The sequence below is a fragment of the Nothoprocta perdicaria genome, unplaced genomic scaffold (genome assembly GCF_003342845.1).
Source record: "Nothoprocta perdicaria isolate Ctin4 unplaced genomic scaffold, notPer1 scaffold_9, whole genome shotgun sequence".
Lineage (NCBI taxonomy): Eukaryota > Metazoa > Chordata > Aves > Tinamiformes > Tinamidae > Nothoprocta > Nothoprocta perdicaria.
This window is the reverse complement of record NW_020456198.1, coordinates 7,850,306-7,867,445: the sequence shown is the minus strand read 5'-3', so window position 1 is coordinate 7,867,445 and position 17,140 is coordinate 7,850,306. Positions and strand designations below refer to the sequence as shown.

General features: G+C 56.6%; 1 protein-coding gene across 1 annotated transcript in view; it reads right to left on the bottom strand.

The window, feature by feature from the left end:
- PODXL2 (podocalyxin like 2) overlaps positions 1-17,086 on the bottom strand; it is a 28,620-nt gene extending 11,534 nt beyond the window's left edge. Inside the window, exons 1-2 of the mRNA XM_026052585.1 lie at positions 17,032-17,086; positions 8,702-8,995 (exon numbers count right to left, since the gene is read on the bottom strand). Coding sequence (XP_025908370.1) covers positions 8,702-8,995; positions 17,032-17,086 — 349 coding nt within the window. The remainder of the gene's footprint in view (positions 1-8,701; positions 8,996-17,031) is intronic.
- Between the last annotated feature and the right edge of the window lie 54 nt (positions 17,087-17,140).

The window sequence follows — 17,140 nt, the reverse complement described above, 5'->3', positions numbered from 1 at the left end:
TTCTCTCGAGACTTTGCATCTCAAATTGCACCTCCACGCACTCTTGAGACTTTGCACCTCAATTTGAGGTTACAGTGCTACAAAGCAGGCTCGGACACAGGGATTCATTTACCAAGGGTTTGGACAGATACGGGGTAGCCACTAGCAAAGTGGGAGATACTAGCGAAGAAGAACAGCAGGCAGCAAACCAGATCCTGCTCCCTGGCAGGCCCTAGGAGCAGCAAAGCCCAAAGCAACCTGGGCATCTCAAAGGCAGGACTTTGGTTTGTGCAGCACTTCACAGCAGAAAGGGCTTCTCAAATATCTGAATTATGGGATTGCCAGGACACTAAGGAGAAGCTTTGCTGCAGAGAAACAGGTCAGAGAAAGCAGCTAAATTCAACCCCACTCTCCCTCCACTTTCAGCCCCTGGTGGCTCTGACCATCATTTGTTGCAGGTGCCTTTGCAATGAAGGGGCACTGAAGGAGAAGATGCACCCCACAAATGAAAGGTCAGGGCAGGATGTGGGTTCTTCTTCCATACGGAGAGCACCTGTAAGGCCAGATACACTAAGCTGGAACTTGGAGAGCTCCTGCAGGCATCGATCAGTCTTCATCCTTCTGAAGGAACTGCCTGTGTCCGAGCAGCCTGTTTCAGTGGTTTGCATCCCAATTAATTCCTTTCTCCCCAAGATGAGCACAGCACATTCTGATCAAGAGAAGGAGGGGAGAGGGTCCCTCTGCAGCTAGAAATGAGCACCCTGCCCAGCTTTTCATTTTTAATAAGCAACTGTCTAAAATCCCCAACGCCTCCATCCCTCTGCCTGTCTGCCAGGGCAGATGCTCCACTGAGCACAGAGGCAGCAGCCCTCGGGATGCCTCAGAAACACATGTGAGGGGTCTCCAGAGCCCCATCCCACCCAACCCATCGCTTCCTGCTGCGGTAGCGGGTGCCAAACAGACACACACTTCCATTGCCTTGGATATTCCCTGGCAACGGGAGCTGCTCTGGCAACCCAGCCCCTTCCCTCCCCTCCTATCCTTCCCGAGCAGAGAGGCAGGCGGCTCCCTGCACCCCTAGCAGATGCACAAGGATGCTCCTCTCGAGCAGCGAGCAGCTTCCTTATGCCACCACCTCGCTCCTCTCTGTGTCCCCAACCTTCAGGGCTGTCACCTGGCAGCTCTCAGGCTGCAAACAGGCCTGAGACCCACTGCCCACCGCAGGCTGACCCCTCTCCAGGGCACATCTGCTTTGCTGCTGCGTTTTACTAGAGAGCACCCAACCTGAGACCCATCCAGCCCGAGGATCCTGGGGATTAAAGGAGATTATCAGTACCCTGCTGCTTCCCTGAAGATGCTCTTTTGGTGGCCGCCAAGGCAGCAAGAGGAATCACCTCCTGCAAAGGCAGAGGAAGACCATGGTCCCTCTGCTGCTGGCCTTCCTGGAGGTCTTCTCCAACAGTTACATGCATCGGTATCTCTGGAAAAGTGGCCACCTTGCTAGACAGATGCTGGTTAACAGCAGGAACGGCCACGGGTCGCAGGATTGAGGACATTCGTTTGGGACCCTCTTCCAGCAGATGGTGGAGGGTTAATGCCTCTCCCTGGTCTCTTGTGCTGCTCCTGCTGCTGGGCTTGCGCTGAACACACCGGCCTCAGCAGGAGCTGCAGGAGCCCGACCTGCTCTGCACCCACAGACCAGGAGGGAGGGAGATGCCCATTTCCCCATGAGATGGGACATTATTTTAAAGGACTAATGATCCACTCTGCCATCTCGTGTGCTCACAGACCGCTCAGTTTTTCCTCACTCCTCTCTCCCCAACACTTCTCCCCAGCAGGAGAATAGCAAGAATTGGCAGCTGGGCACAGCAGAGAGACAGACCGGGCAGAAAGCAGCCCGAGGTCTGTCCCAGGGGAGGCAGAGCTGCTCCTGCCCTGTCAGCTCTCCTCCCCAGTCAAGCAGCCAACCTGCCCTCGGAGCGCCCTGCACGGACACGCTGGGCCCAAGGGGAGAAGCGCCGTGTGGTTCAGCCGTGTCACCTCCCATGAACAAGAGGGTCTGACGCCTCTGCTGTCTCCCCCGCTGGTGCTGGGGGCCCAGGAGATGCAGCCCACGCTCCCCCAGAAGGCATCGGCTTCGCACGGAAGCTGAGAGCCGAAACCTCAGCCGCCTCCACCGGCGAGGTGGGAGCAGACACAGGAGCCCTTGTGCTCACTGCTAATTGATTTAGCATTCCCAGTTTGCCACCAGCTTCCCAATGTCCTGCATGCTAATCCGGGAGCATCCTCCTCCCACCTGGCTCGGTAAGACCCCTATCAATGACATTAATTCCCCTCAAACCTGGCAAGGACAGTTCCTCAGCTGCACGCCTTGCACATGGGGCAAGATGCAAAATGCAGACTGGCCTGGAAAATGCTGAAACTCAAGGTGCTGTGGTCACAGCTGTGCTGCTTTGTGCTCCTTAAATGAGGAGCGCTCTGTACAATTCAGCTCCCAAGGGCAACTCAATTGCTTCCCAAGTCAAGAGGTTCAGGGAGAATAATTCAGCCTCTCCTTCCCAACTTCCCAGCTGGGGACTTTGTTCTGGCTACTAATTGTCTTCCCATGGCCTCACTTCCAAAGAGAAGGTATTCCCCAACTTTGGAAGATCCAATCTGTTAAGATATTCACCTTCTAGTTTGCATGCCTCTTAAACAATTCCAAAGATTTTTTGCACCCCATACAGTTCCTTGCTAATATCCCAGCCACAAAACCATTCCTAAAAATTTTCTTCCCAAAGAGCCTTCCAGAAAAGCTGGTTTCTGTCATTCATCTGTGTGCAAAGCAGAGCTAGAAGTTTCCTCTTTGGGGGAATCTCAATGCTTCCCTTAATAATTCCCTCCCACAGCTCTAGAGCAACTCAAAGAACATTTCCCACCAGTGATTCCTTCCAACATTTAGCTTCCGTTCTCCTTCAGCCAGGAGTTCTCCTCCAGGGAGCTGTGAGACCCACAACGCTCAGGCCCACCTGGCTGTCCTCTCCCTTCAGCAGATGCTCTACAACTGGCCACCCTTGGCCTGCAGGAGCCCAGAGCTTCCCACCATCCCAGAGCAGCCCTATCCACTCCCATCCCCACCAGGTTCTGTGGAGGCTCCCAAGAAGCAGCAAGCATGGAACAGGGAGGCCAGACTGACTCAGGTGACTCATGCTGCCGCTGCAGAAGTGAGGCAGGGCTTTGCACTGAAGGAAATGGGTGCTACACGGCTGGCTGAAATGCCACATTCGTCAGGCTGCTTCGTCAACTCAACAGATTTCAGGGAGGGAGCAGGGAGCTGCCAGGGAAAGGTGCCTGGGAAGGGAACAGGCAGCAGTGACACCCACCACCAGCTCCTTCCCTGCTAGGCTCCACTGAGATCAGAGTAGGTTGGACCACAAGCAAAACCTGTGGATACCCAGCGACGCTGCGTGCGTGGATACTGCACCTCTACCACAGGCAAGAGCAGGCAGCCCTGCGGGAGGAGGAGAGCTGCCCTCTGAAGCTCTGAGACTGTCTCGGGATCTGTTTTATAGGGACAGACCAGACTACTTCCACAGGCAGCCACCCTCCCCGTGTCCCGCTCTCTCCCAGAGTGTCACAGTCACATCACGCCCACGGGAGTCTGATTCACCGATACAAAATTCCTTGCAACAAGCTCATCTCCAGGCATCCTTGGCTATATCCCCTTAATGCTCTCCCCTTGTAGCTGTATTACTCACACCACAGCACCCAGCTGCCTTCAGCCCCCACTGGCTTCTCCCTCCCAAGCTCTGTTGCAAAGACCTTCTGGCACCATTTTCCATAGAAACCATCTCACACAGCCCTCCTGCCCCTCAAGGTCTGCCCTTCACATCTCCCACCACACCTGGATCTGCACACATTCATTCCCCTTGGATAGGGGGATGAGAGGTGAACAGGAGCTCCGAGCCTCTGCGAGGTCTGTCCTTTCAGCTGCATCCTGCTCCCTCTGCAATCAAACCCAAGATTTCCCTGACACCAGATGGGACAAGACTTGGCACCTTGCCGATGCGCAATTCCCCAGCCAGACATTTAATTCATTACACTTCTATTTCTCTTCCATTCAGAAGAGCTGGGCTCAGTCATTGCCCTGCAAGGCTGCCTGGCCTCTGTTTGCCATTATTACCTGTTTAAAGTGCCTGTGACAGCTCAGAATTAAGGGTGACCCCCATCATTTTTAGTAAACATAACATGGCCATAAGGTCTTTATTGGATTAAAGCAGATCATGTTAACCACTGATTGAATTACTGGTAACCAGAAGACACTGTAATGAAGACGTGCCCATTCCTGCCCCCCATCACAACACCACAGCTCACCAGCACCATTGGCTGCACTACCTGCCACACTCCTGCAGTGCAAGGTGCATTTTAGCACTGCTGCTTGAAGTGCAGCCTGTTCTGGGGTGTTATCTGCTCCGGACTGCAAGTCAGCAAGCAACGAGACACTGCGGAGAGGAATACTACACCTGATTAAAATTGCAGGGGGATTTCAAAGAGGTAAAATGTAATTACCAGCACTGGCCCTGAGCCAGCTTCGGTTAATACCCCAATCTTCCAGAAGAGCTGGGAGAAGTCACTATGGGGGATTTCAAGACACACACCCTTCCACACACAGAGGTCACATTTAAAATACAGCCCCCAAGAAATGCAGGGTTAGCTCTCACCCCTGCCTGGCATTTGCCTCAGACTGGGCACTGATTTGACCTGATCAATCGGGCCACTGATTTGGGCCTCTGCGAGAGGCCAGAATGAGTCACCCGCCTCACAAGTGACAGAGCTGGTCAGCGACGGCTCTGTCAGAATAGCCCCATGCCCAGAGGAACCCTGTTTGTCACAGGTCCCAAGACAGATCACCTAATGCGTCAGCGCCCTTTAAATCAGCGCGTAAACAGGAGGCGTCCCGGGGCTGAGCTCGGGCAGGGAGCTGCTCAGCACTAAGCCTCTTACGTGGACAGTCTTTACCAGGTGCTTCATTTCATTAATGCCTGGGCTGAAGATGGCATTAAGAACTGCAGATCTGCTGTCAGTCTGGATGAAGAGGAGCGGGTTTCTGCAGGGCTGGAGGGACTGGGATCTCTCTGACCACAGAGGAGCAACTAACTCGTCATGGAAGGACGGGATTCTCACTGCCAAGGAAGGGCTGAGAGTGGGACAGATTATATCCCACTAACTGCTTGGAAAGCACCTTTCTTTGAATGCAGTGTGCTTTTTTGTCCTGCTGTCCCACATCCTAACTCGCCTAGAAATCCCTTCTACTAATTACCACAAATAATTAAAAGATTACTTTTTTTTTTCTCTCTAGGGTGGCCACATGCCACCCTAGTAAATTCCCAACTCATGAGTCTGGATTTGCCAGCTCCCAGCACAGCTATGCCTGGAGCTTCAAAGGCACAACCCTGGAGCTAATAGAGCAGCCCAGAAATGAGCTTCAAGCCAGCCCACCACCACGCTGCAAAGACCTGATGATGCCCTCCAATCCTTCGGGCAAGGAAGGGACAGAGCCTTCCCTTGCCACCTCTCCCAGGTCTTGGATCACTTATCAGGATACTCCACTTCCCACTAGGGATTAAGCCCATGGGCTCGGTTGGAGGAGGAAGCTGAGGGACACTGGGCTCTGACTGAGCCAAGGGGGAGCACGGATGTGCAAAGCAGGGACTACGTCAGGCTGCAAGCACCACAGCACCTCCTTCACCAAAATGAGGGACGAGGGAGATGGGGCAGTTGCTCCTTGTAGGGACCAGCAGCCATGAGGATTCCCTTCTATGCCTGAAGCTGGAAAAGACGTCAACGTCTCCGATGGAAATGAGGGGGATCAGAGCCTCCAGGCAAAACAAGATGGGCAAGATGGGAAGAAGGAGAAGGACAGCAAGAAACACCAGGCACAAGTCCTCATCTCCTCCCAGGACTGACCCTGGCTCAGGCCAATTTCATAGAAGAGGTGAGAAGCAGCAGCCAAACTCAGACTACGACTTGAGCAGTTTACGGATTCCCTGGAAGCCCCAGAGGAGCGGGATGCAGATGTGGCAGGTTCACAGCTCCCCTGATCTGAGCTGGGAATCACTCACCGCGTCTTTCCCTAAGGAGGCGGCACCCACACACCCATGGCACCTGGATCCCACTATTCCCGAACACTCCTGGAACATTCCAGGAACACCCTGTTCCTGCAGCAGCGCAGGAACAGCCAAGCCAGGGCAGCCCAGCGGGGTAGCCCCACACAAACGTGCACCTCTGTGCCCTCGCAGACAGAGCAGGACAGAGCCCAGGGTCCTTTCACAGGCCGGCACTCCCTGATGTCAACACAGATGTACCGCTCTGCAGCAGAAGGCAGCAGAAACACATTATTCAAGAGGGAGCCCCGGGCTGAGCTGCGTCCAGCCAGCGGGAATTCATTCGCACTTCCTAATGGACTAACAGGTGGCCCTAGATGCCCCATGTTTTCCAGAATTAGTTTTAAAGGATGTTTGAAAGCACTTAAAGAAAAGAGCACGGCAGCTGCAGAGCGGTCTGACTTCACAGCTCCCACAGGCTGCAACGTTGCACAAAGGCAGAGCGGGCTCCTCGCACAGGCTCCAGAGGGACCGCGGAAAAAGAGAGGTGACTAATGCAGCTTTGGAACCTCGGGAGATCCGGCCAGTCTGCACCACGACCATCAATCCCAAGGCCAGGATCTTTAAGCCAAGCAGGGAAAGGAGCCCGGTACTACAGGTCTCTCCAAAGCAGGGTATTTTCTCTCTCTGGGAGTGTAACAATCCTGTTTGGCACCTTGATTGATTCAGGGTCTCCGAGCGGTGCCTGGGGCAGAGCAAGCAGCTGGGACAGCCTAGATGCCACTGTCACTTGGACAGAAAGCCGACTTAAGGAGAACTTGCATCTTTCTTTTTTTTTTTTAATAATGACTGTTTGAAATTGCTTAATGGATTTATGCTTTTGAAAATAACCTAACAGATGTCATTACACAGCTCCACGAGGTATCACATGGCATCTGCCACACACGCAGCAAGAAAGACCCACTGGGCGAGCGCATCGCTCTGATGGACAGACTTGGCCCGACAGGAGCGGGCTGCCCAATTTAGGGATGCTATTACAATATCTTTTATTGTAAAACGACACACAGAAGGTTTCTAATTAAATTTTAAGCAGAAATGCGCTCCCAGCTGTTGAATAATTCAGAGTGGTCTATTAACCAAGGTCCTGAAAGGGCGCTGAGCAGGGCGCCCTGGACACGGCGACGGCCGGGGACGCCGGCACTTGCGGTGCTGCAGTGGGAAGGTCCGCACGGAGCCCAGCGGAAAGCTCCCATCTGCTCGTGCTGGGAGGCACGGCGGGCAGCAGCGGAAGGAGCGCGGCGCGTGCTCCGCATGGCGATGCCGCGCGGCACGTGCAAGAGGCGAGGCGGCCTCGGCGCCCGGAGCGTCCCGCTCTCAATGCACAAGCGCCCGCTGCGCTCCAAGTCACGGCCGGCGCCCGCAGGTGCCTGCTGGCACGCAAATAAAAGCACCGCTGAGCGCGCTGCCGGGGCCGGAGAGCAGCCAGGGATGAGCCTGTCCCGAGGATGCGCCGCCGGGAACAAGCATCATCCGGCAGCGGTATCGCCGCGGAGCATCCCGGCAGACCCCCGAGTGCTCCCGGACAGACCTCCGAGTGCTCCCGGCCGCACGAGCAGCGGGACAGCAGCAGCTGGGCAAGTCCAGCAGCAGCACCGGGGAGCAAAGTCCTCGTCACCTCGGCCGGGCCCGTGGTGGCCCCAGCGCGGCCTGTTAGCGCCGCACGCACAGGCCTCCGCAAAGTCACGGAAACGGGCGGGAAGATAGGGCTGAAACAGGACTTGTGCTTCTAATTCCAGACCTCAGGCAGAGCTGCTGGGAGGGAGGCAGCGACACCGGATAGGGAGGAGGGATCAGGCTGAAGCTCGCGCGCAGGTAACACCTAATACCTGCCTCGCGTGACACTCGCTGCGGGAACACGCAGAGCAATCTCCTAAGCTCCTTGAAACCCTGCAAACACATCCCCTTTTTCCTTCCATCCCTCTGAGAGGCTCAGGGGAAGAGCACCAAGGGACCAACATCCAAAACTGTTCCATGGAGAAAAAAAGTTCAAACACCTCGTGAAGATCATTTTGGTCCAGGCTCCCCAGGAGTGGACAGGACAGGGCAGCTGGACAGCAACCCCACGGGGAAAACTGCTGTCTTCACTTGGATCAAGTCCCCACTACAGCCAGGGCATGAGAAATCCCGAATTTGACCTTGGGAATTCAGCTGGGACTCAAATCCTGAGATGGCCTTGACCTCTCAGCTGGGGACTTGAGACCTTCAGGCGGTGCTTAATGGACAGCAGCAGTAAAAACGGAGTGAGAATGGAGAATAAAGAGAATAAAAGGGGGAAGGACAGAGAGAAAGAAGGGGATAACTCAAACAACAGGAAGCAGAAGTTGAAACTTCTCCCAGCTCAGGGAACTTCGCAGCAGCTCAGGAATAAAGGCTGAGCTGTAACTTGCTTTCTAAAGCCTGTGCTTGCTCAGGGTTCACTGGGGACACGTCAGGCACTGAGGTGATAAAACAGAGCTGACGTTTAATCTCAGGCCCTCCTAGCAAGAGTCGTGTCAAAGCAGGAAAACAGATCCCCGCATCCCTCCGCCTCCCCAGAGCCCCAGCAGAGAGGAGAAGCAGGGGGTGAAAACGGGACCTACCTGTTGCGGGTCCCAAGTCCAAGCTGGAGTCGTTGAGCTCGCCCCCGTCCTCCCAGAAGTACTGCGGGGGCTGCAGGATCTTGGACTCCTCGTTCTCCTCGCTGGCAAAGCCGGATCCCGGGGCGGCGTGCAGGGTGCCGGGGCCGAGCTCGCCCTCCGGGGCCTCGGGGCTGGGCTGTTCCTGGGAATTCAGGGCCTCCAGGTGGGACATCACGGCCAGCTCCAGCAGGGAGGTGGAAGTGAGGCCGTCGGCGGTGGGCTCCTCTGAGGAGGCGAGGCAGAGGCACCAGGTCCCTGGGCAACGACAGCAAAGCCGCATCAGGGATGGCATCCAGGGCCAGACCCGTACGCAGCCCCGGGCACCTCTGCTCAGCACGGCACGGATGGTTTGTCCTTTCGGACACTTTTTGCTCTTGGAAAGACGGGGGTGCCTCGATAATCACCCATCCTGGGGGGTAGGTGGCATGGTCTGCACGTAAGGCGTGAAATTCTCGCTCTGCAAGTTCAACAAAACTTTTTATTTCATTGCCACGCAATCACGAGTTCCTGATCTGGACCTATTTCATATGCAGGGAGATTGATTAAACCAAATTTGTTTAGATCACCAAATTTAATCACATTTTAAATCAGCAAGCTAACAATCTAATTCCGAGCCATTCATTTGAACTTCATTTAGCACTCACATTTTTTCTTTCCATGGGCAAGGGCTGACTGCCTCTGGCAAGAATTAAAATACACTAATAGCAAATACATCTACCTAAAACTGAGCAGAAAGATGGGTAATTCTTAGCAGAATTAAACAATTATAAACCCGGGGTTTCAATTTTTTTCTTATATTAGAAAGCTTGGCTGACATTTCTTGTTTCCTCGATGAGATTTTGTGATTTGTGTCAAGGTACCTTTACATGCATACTGATATTCAATTAAAATGCAGGAAAAAAGCACTGGAAACTTGGCTTTATTCAGCTGATAAATCTGATAAATACCATCATAAACATGGAGAGATAAGGGGGGGGAAAAAAAGAGACATTTACCAATTTAAAATAGTTTTGGTAAGCAAGAGAAATAACCACCTGCAGTCAGTGAACAAAGTAGTTGCTTCCTGGCCCTCAGCTCTTCTGTACATAAGAGCTAGATCTCATCCCCTCATAGGTGATTTTTATTTGCAGATCAGAAGGGAATAAAAGGGAAAGAAATAAAGAAAAGAGAGAAGCTTTCCTGCTCTCTCAGGTCATAGCAACTTTCTCAATTTTTAATGAACTAGCCACTGAACTGAACTAATTGAATAAACTGAAATGAAGACTCATTTCCTAACTTCCTTTGATAACTTTCTAACAAGAAAATGCAGTAGATCTATCTGGAACTCGGTAAAATATCTGATATTGAGAAATATCAGATACAAGAGAAGCAAGAGAAGAGAGCGATGAATAGAAAAGCTGCAAGGCATCAGCTATAGGGAAAACGACAGGGGCTGGAGCTGGAGGGAGGCTCTTAGTGGCATTCCTCAAGGTCGGCCCTTGGAACTCATCAGCTCTAATATTTTCCTAAGTGACCTTGGCATGAAAATTAGGACCGTGATAATGAAATTAGCCAGAGACACAAAGCGAGGAGATATCTTTGCTTCACGGGAAGACTGTAGATAGAGCTAGGTGATCTTGAGGATGGAAAACACAGAAATGGTATGAAAAGAAATAATACCAAGTCATCATCTTGGGAATTAACAACAGACATTCCTGCTATAAGATAAGAAATTATCCATTAGAGAGATCTTCGGGGGAGAAATTCCTATACTGGGAATGGCTCTGAGCTATCACCGGAATGCTGTTGTGAAAACGCATGCATAATCCCAAAGTATTAGAAAAATGAGCTATTAATGCCTTTTGCAAGCACTGCCGAGTCCTCACCTGGATCCTGCACGCAGGTTTGGAAACACGTGGCCTGCAAGGGTTCAGGCAGAGCGGAATCTGCCCTCAGGCAAGGGCACGGACCAGAAACCCTTCTGCTGCCGTGTACATCTCCTGGTCCCCGAGGGACGAAGAATTCAAAGCAGGGCAGGTGCAGAGGGAGCTGTGGGGAGGTGGTCGGTGGACTGGACCTCATGTGTGCACTGGAAACACTGGAAACATGGGCTTGTTGGTGTGAAAAACCTGGGAATCGCTGCTCACCCAGCGGGCTGGTCACCAGACCTGCCCTGGGAACCACGGAGGCCCAGAAAGGCCTTCTCAAGCCTTCTTCCCACTCTGACCTTGGTTCCCCACATTCTCTTGAGTCCTTCAGCACTTCTCAGTCTTGTTGGTTTATTCTACTGAAGAACATGGAAGCTTTTGGGTGACAATTGACTGCCTGGATCCTTCTTAGCTCTTCATCACCCAGATACCTCAGCTTCCTCTCACCTCTGCTAGCAGAGACTTGGCCGATGGATTGTCCATCTTTGCAGCCACGTCACAACCCAAGTCTCCCACCCACCTGGGCAAAGGGAAAAGCTGTGAAATAGAAACCCTGCCCCAGCTCCAAAGCCTGGGACAAGTCTCTTGGTTTCCATCCGTCGGGGCTGTCCCCAAACCTCAGCCACAACCCGTCCCGCACCTCCACAAGTGCCACGTCGCGGCGGATGAACCTGGGCGCCGGAGAGCTAATCCCCCCGCGCGGGACACTCGGCTCCTCCGAGTTTGCTTACCCTCTTTTAGCTCTGAAGTGTTTACCCAGTTTAAAAGCCCTAAGCTGCATTATCCTGTTTACCGGGATGCTCTGCGCTCCTCAGCCCCAGATAAAGCGACACCGTCACAGGGCAGCCATCAAGAGACAGCCTGAGCAGACCAGCTTTCTCCATGGCAGGGGAAAGGGGAGGATGACACCTCGGGATGTGATCCATAGGGATGCCGGGGTTGACCGGGAGGAGCCTGAAGGCCACGGGGTCAGCAGAGCTGTTGCACCAGCGCGTGGTCCCTCTCCGGCCACATCCCTGTGGCGTGTTGCACCTTTTGCACCAGCAGCGGGGCCAGCCCTGGGCCGCACAGCAGCCCCAAGCGCTGCCACCCTCCCCGAGCATCGCACAAAGGAGCTCGGCGCAGCTGCCAGCGCCGAGGCAGAGAAAGAATCGAAGCAGGAGCTCAGCTGGGAGCAGGGGGGCACAGCAGAGACCCAAAAATCTGCGGCTAGGGTGTCCTCCTAGGATGGCAACAGGGTCCGGCAACTTCCATTTGCCATCGGCCTCCTGGTCCGGTGTCCTAAAAGTCAGATCCAGCAATAGGGGAATAAAAAAATGGAAACCCAAGCAAATAAAACCTTGCAAATGTAAATGGGAGGGAGCAGGGAAGGGAGCCAGGCTCACCAGCTGCTTCAATGGGGCGTTTGTCTCTCGTTTCTATTTTTGCGGCACCTCTGCGTAACCTGGAGGAGTTGAGGCTGTGCATGCTAAAGAGGGCAGGAAGCCTTGGGGGAAAGAGCCGGGCAAGGAGGCAGAAGCAGCCCCAGCACAGAGAGAGCAGGGTGCGAAAGGCGAGAAAGTGGAAGAGGGAAATGGAGCGGGGAGAGGGAACAAAGGCAGGGAGCGAGCAGCAAACCTGGCGCCGGAGCTCCCGCGTCGGCTGCGAGCTCCGGAGCTCTCCAGGCACCCCGGAGGTCACACCTCGGGAAAGACGGTCACCTCCACGCGCAGTGCAAAGGGCTGGTTTAAACACCAGGGAATAGCGCTGCGGGGCTCCCCTTCCAAGACCACGGGAAAAAGAACCAGGCTGGGGTCTGGCAGAGCCATGAAATGAGCTTGTGGGTTGCAGCGGCCCCTCAGAAAACATCTGCAGCTCCAAGCTCAGCAGCGGCGGCGATGTCCAACCAAGGCAGACGCAGGAGCTCTGCTCAGCAGCAGATGTCAAGCCCTTAGACCCAGGCATCTAAGGAGAAATTATCTGCCATCTCCTAGACTGCAGTGAATAAGAACTATTCTGCATTTCGAAAAGATTCTGAAAGAATCCGAAAGCATCTTCTACATTAACGAACCAAGAACCGCTTTATCCTTCAGCAGAAGGCAAGGCACCTCTCCACGGGCCGGCACAGCTGTTTAACAGCTCCCAATCGGCCTATGGACCAGAAGCGAAAGAGGAAATAAGTTATTTCTGCATCCAGATGAACTGAGAGTAGGGATTTGTGGAGCTGAAATGGAATCTGGCTGTGGAAGTGTCAAGCAGCTTTTAAAAACGTCTTGCTCTTTAATTAAGAAGTAAACCTGCGTTTTCTCTCCAAGGAGACACACGCATGTCCCCCAAGCCCTCGGCATTGTGCCGAGCCCGGCGCGGGGCTGCGGTCTCGCCGGGCTCTCCCTGCAAACCCGCCCGGCCGCGGCGCCTCTGGCAGCGCTGCCACCGCGGCAGGAGCAGCCTGGGGCAGGAGCAGCCCAGGGGACCCAGGAGCAGCGCCGGCCCCTGCAGCAGGACCAGGTGTCGTTCCCTGCGGGAAGCGACGCTGCCCAAGCGGGCGAGCGGCGACAGGGGCAGCAGCCGCTGCCCGCCCTGGGCAGCAGCTGCACTAACGTCCATGCGGCCCCGCTACCGCTGACCTTGCTCGCAAGCCTACCCCGAACCCAGGAGTTGTCCAACACTTCTTCCCTAGGAGAGCTGGGTCAGGAATGGGTCATTTACCGATAATCACTTAGGACAGAAACACAATGACCAGATGAGGGAAGCATCTGCCGGGGATGGTCCCTGCGCCGGCCCCGCGCCTGCAGAGGCCGGAGTGCAAGGGCCAAGGGCAGCGAGGAGAGGGGCCCAGGGGCAGCGCGGCCAACGGCACTAACCGATGCGGCACATAACAAAACACGGGGCTAATTTAAATAATAAAAAGGATCCCGGGCACAGATGTTGCAGGAAGAGAAGAAACTTCACATGGTTCCGCTGAAGGACGTCCCAGCTCCCTTCCCGTCTCTCACCTGGCACCTCTGCCCCTCTAGACACTCGGCTGCTTGCGTGGGAGGCGCCCAGGACAGCCAGGTACCACCTGTCATCCCAGTGCTGATCCAAAGTCACGGGCCGCCCTCGTGCTGGGAGGCACCTCCCTCCAGCTCCTCAGCTCCAGCTCCAGCTCCTCCGGCTCCCCAGGCAGCCCCGCTGCTCTCCCGGGTCCCGCTGCCTGGGAATTCAGCTCGTTTCTGCTTGTTTCTGCTCAGGAAGGCACAGCCAGCCCATCCTCCACCAGCACCCACATGCGCTGGGCGCCAACCATAACCTCTGGCCATAACCAGGTTGTCCCCATTGCCCCCCGGCAGTGCAAACACCCGGCCCCGAGAGCCTGCACGAGCCAGGGCTGCTGTCCCTGCGAATGGCAGCGCTGTCCCCGTGCTCAATGCACCCCACGTCAGCGCGGAACGGGCCCCGCGCGAGCCGGTCGCGGCAGCATCAGGACAGGCAGTTGCACGCAGCAAAAGTGAATTTGCTTTTGTCAGCAGTCACCTTCCACAGCCACCCACCGGCGCCCGGGGTAACAGGCCACAGGAGGAAACAGCGATCTAAAGGAGGGGGAAAAAAACACCAAAATAAACAAATAAAACACCCCACCACAGGCTGCTTAGCCCTCTCACAGGCCCATTGCATTTCAGCCATCAGCTGGGAAAAATCGTCCCCTCCGCAGGCCTCGGTCCCCGCGACCCGCACTGCTCTGCCCCGTTCCCAGCGCAGCCCACGGCTGCTGCCCTGCCGGGCCCGGCTGCCTGCGCAGCACGAGCGCTCCGGCCACACGCCCAACGCCACCCACGGCCCTGCTGGGCTTCCAAACCCACCACGGGCAACCCCGGCTCATGACCTGCTGCAGCCCCCGCTGCTGACACCTGAAGCACCCGCTCGCTCCAAGCCTCCGCCTTCCCCACGCTTCCACCCGGCCGAACAGCACCGGTCCCGCGCGTTGCTGGCACACAGGTCCACACAGGAACATCCATCCGAACGCCGGTACCCGCAGGAGCAGCGCCGGCGGCACCTCCATCCCCATCCCTCCAAACACAGCAGCGCAGCGGCCGCTTCGCCTCTGCCCGGGCCGCTCTCCGTTCATTGGGGATTACGCGTTGCAGCAGCAGCGAGGCACGGGTGCCAGTCCTGCACCTTCCTCGCTCGCGCAGCCCCGCGGCACGGCCGCCTTCGCTGCTGCCCCTCGCTTACGTACCCACAAAACGCCGGAGCCGCTTCCCACACCGAGCGCAGGGAAAAAAGCAAAACTTTTTGCGCTCTGATCTGCAGCTCGGCGCCTGCAGCCTCCCCTCGGGGGCTTAATGGAGTTATTTCTACCCCTGATGCCTATAATTAAGTGAACATTTCCTTATGGCACTGAAGAGGCCAAGGCAAACTTGACTGCAGGGAATTTGCATCCATCCTGATTTATATCCGCTCAGTTCGGGCTCGTTCATACGGTGCTAACGAGAAATCGTCTACATGGGCAGAAGGAAAAAACTTCCTTAGCAGCCCACATGCAGACTAGCACCTGGGGAGACAAGGCGAGGGAAAAGACCCGATTCCCTCCCTTCTCTCCCAGCTCTTAACCACATCATTTTCCTACTCGCAAAGGCAGAGACGTAACCGCTGGGTGAGAGGCGTCTCTGCGCTCTGCCAGGGGACCCGCCGGTGGCCGGGCGCACGTCCCGTCCCGCTGCAGCCCGTCCCGCAGCTGCGACGCTCCCGCGCCCGGGAGGCTCCCGCCGGGACACACGGCATCCCGCGGCGCCCGCGCTCAGCTGCAGGTCTGAACCGACCGCAGGAGCGAGGCCAGAGCGCACTGAAATATCCCAGACTGGAACAGTTCCCAAACTGCCGAGCAGAGCTCAGGGCTGCTGACCAAAACGGGGAGCTCCAAAAAATGCCCAGAAGTTTTCATCCTCGCTCCCAACCTCCAGTTGAGGGGGACTCTGGGTCCCTGGAGGCACCTGGCCAACTGGGTGCGCCCAGAGCCCCCACAGCCCCCCAGGATTATCAACTTCACTGGATTAAGAACTGAGCCCTCCCATCCCACCCCTGTATGGCATCCTGCTAGGAGAGGATTGAGGACCACAGCGAAGCGCGAGGACCCGGCTCCTCGGTGTCCTCACCAGCTGCACAGCAGCGCTAGAGAGTTTCCAGCAGCATCTCCAGGATAAGAAACACCCTCCCCTCGGCCAAGCAGCATCAGCTGGATCCTTCGGGCCGCCAGACTTTAAAACAACAGCGCGGTCGTTGCCTCTCCTTCCTCCACAAAAGGAATGTCACTTCCAAGCTACATTCACGTAGAGGGGCCAGGGGGACACGATTCCTCCCCAGGCCGCTGTCCCCTCTGCAGAGGCGGCACCGGTCGGGCACAGCCGCTCTGGTACAGTCGGCCGTGCAGGTTTCCCACTGAGTCGCGTGCAGGGACCTTTGCCGGCTGCGCCCGCCGTTTTCCCCGGCACCGACAGCCTGCCTCGGGGATGCCACAAAGCGGCTTCCCGCTCACTCGGGAAAGACGCGGTGCTTCTGTGCCACAAAGCGCTGGCACAAGACCTCGACAGGGATTTTTGGATCCATTTTGCTCTATAAGCTCCCCATTGTTTACCAACCTAAAGGCTCTACCCCTTGTCTTCAGGGAGCGTGGGGAGCCCCGCGCCGAACACACAGCTCCGGCCAGCAGCCCCGCGGAGCCGACACGTCTCCCATGGGAGCTTTTTGGGAGATGGGGGTGATGGGGCAGCCGTGGGGGGAGCTGGATGTGGCACCGCTCAGCCACGCTGCGAGAGGCAGCCCTGCCTCCCAACCGAGCTGCTCAAGACAAAGACTCCCCCACACTTTTAAGCATCCCCATCCAAAGCCTCTCTCCAAGCAGATTCCTGTAGGGAAGGCGGGGAGGGAGAGGGCGATCGCAGCCTGCTGGGTCTCTGAGGGGTCTCTTTGTTGGGCAGTTTCCCCAAGGGGCCTCCTAACTCCTCCAGCACCGGCACTGCCGCGCTTGGCCGCCCCGCACGCGCGCCCCACCGCTCCCCCACATTCCAGCGCGGGGCTCCCGGGGGGGGCACGGCGCGGTCTGAGGTCCCCCCTCTCCCCGCCGAGGCTTTTGCAGCGGCCGCTGAAACAGCGGCGGGGCCAGAGGCGGCTCAAAGCGGGGGGAAGGCGGCCCGGGGCAGCGGGGGCACCGCGGCTCCTGCACCGCAGCGGCCGCCCCGCGCTCCCTCCGTCCCCCCGCGGGCTCCCACCCCACCCGGGGCGCCGCGACCCGCGCACCCCAACGCGCGGCACGCAGCGGGGACGCAGCACCCGGGGGCATGGGGGCGACCCGGGAGCGGGGAGGGGTCCCGAGGGGTCCCGGCCGTGCGCGGATGCGGAGGAGGAGGACGCGGGGCTCGCACTCACCGGCGGCCAGAAGCAGGAGCGGCGGCAGCGCCGGGGCGCGGCGCGAGGGCTGCATGGCGGCCGCTGCGGCCGCGCCGCCTCCCGCTCCGAGCCGTGGCGGGGCCGCCCC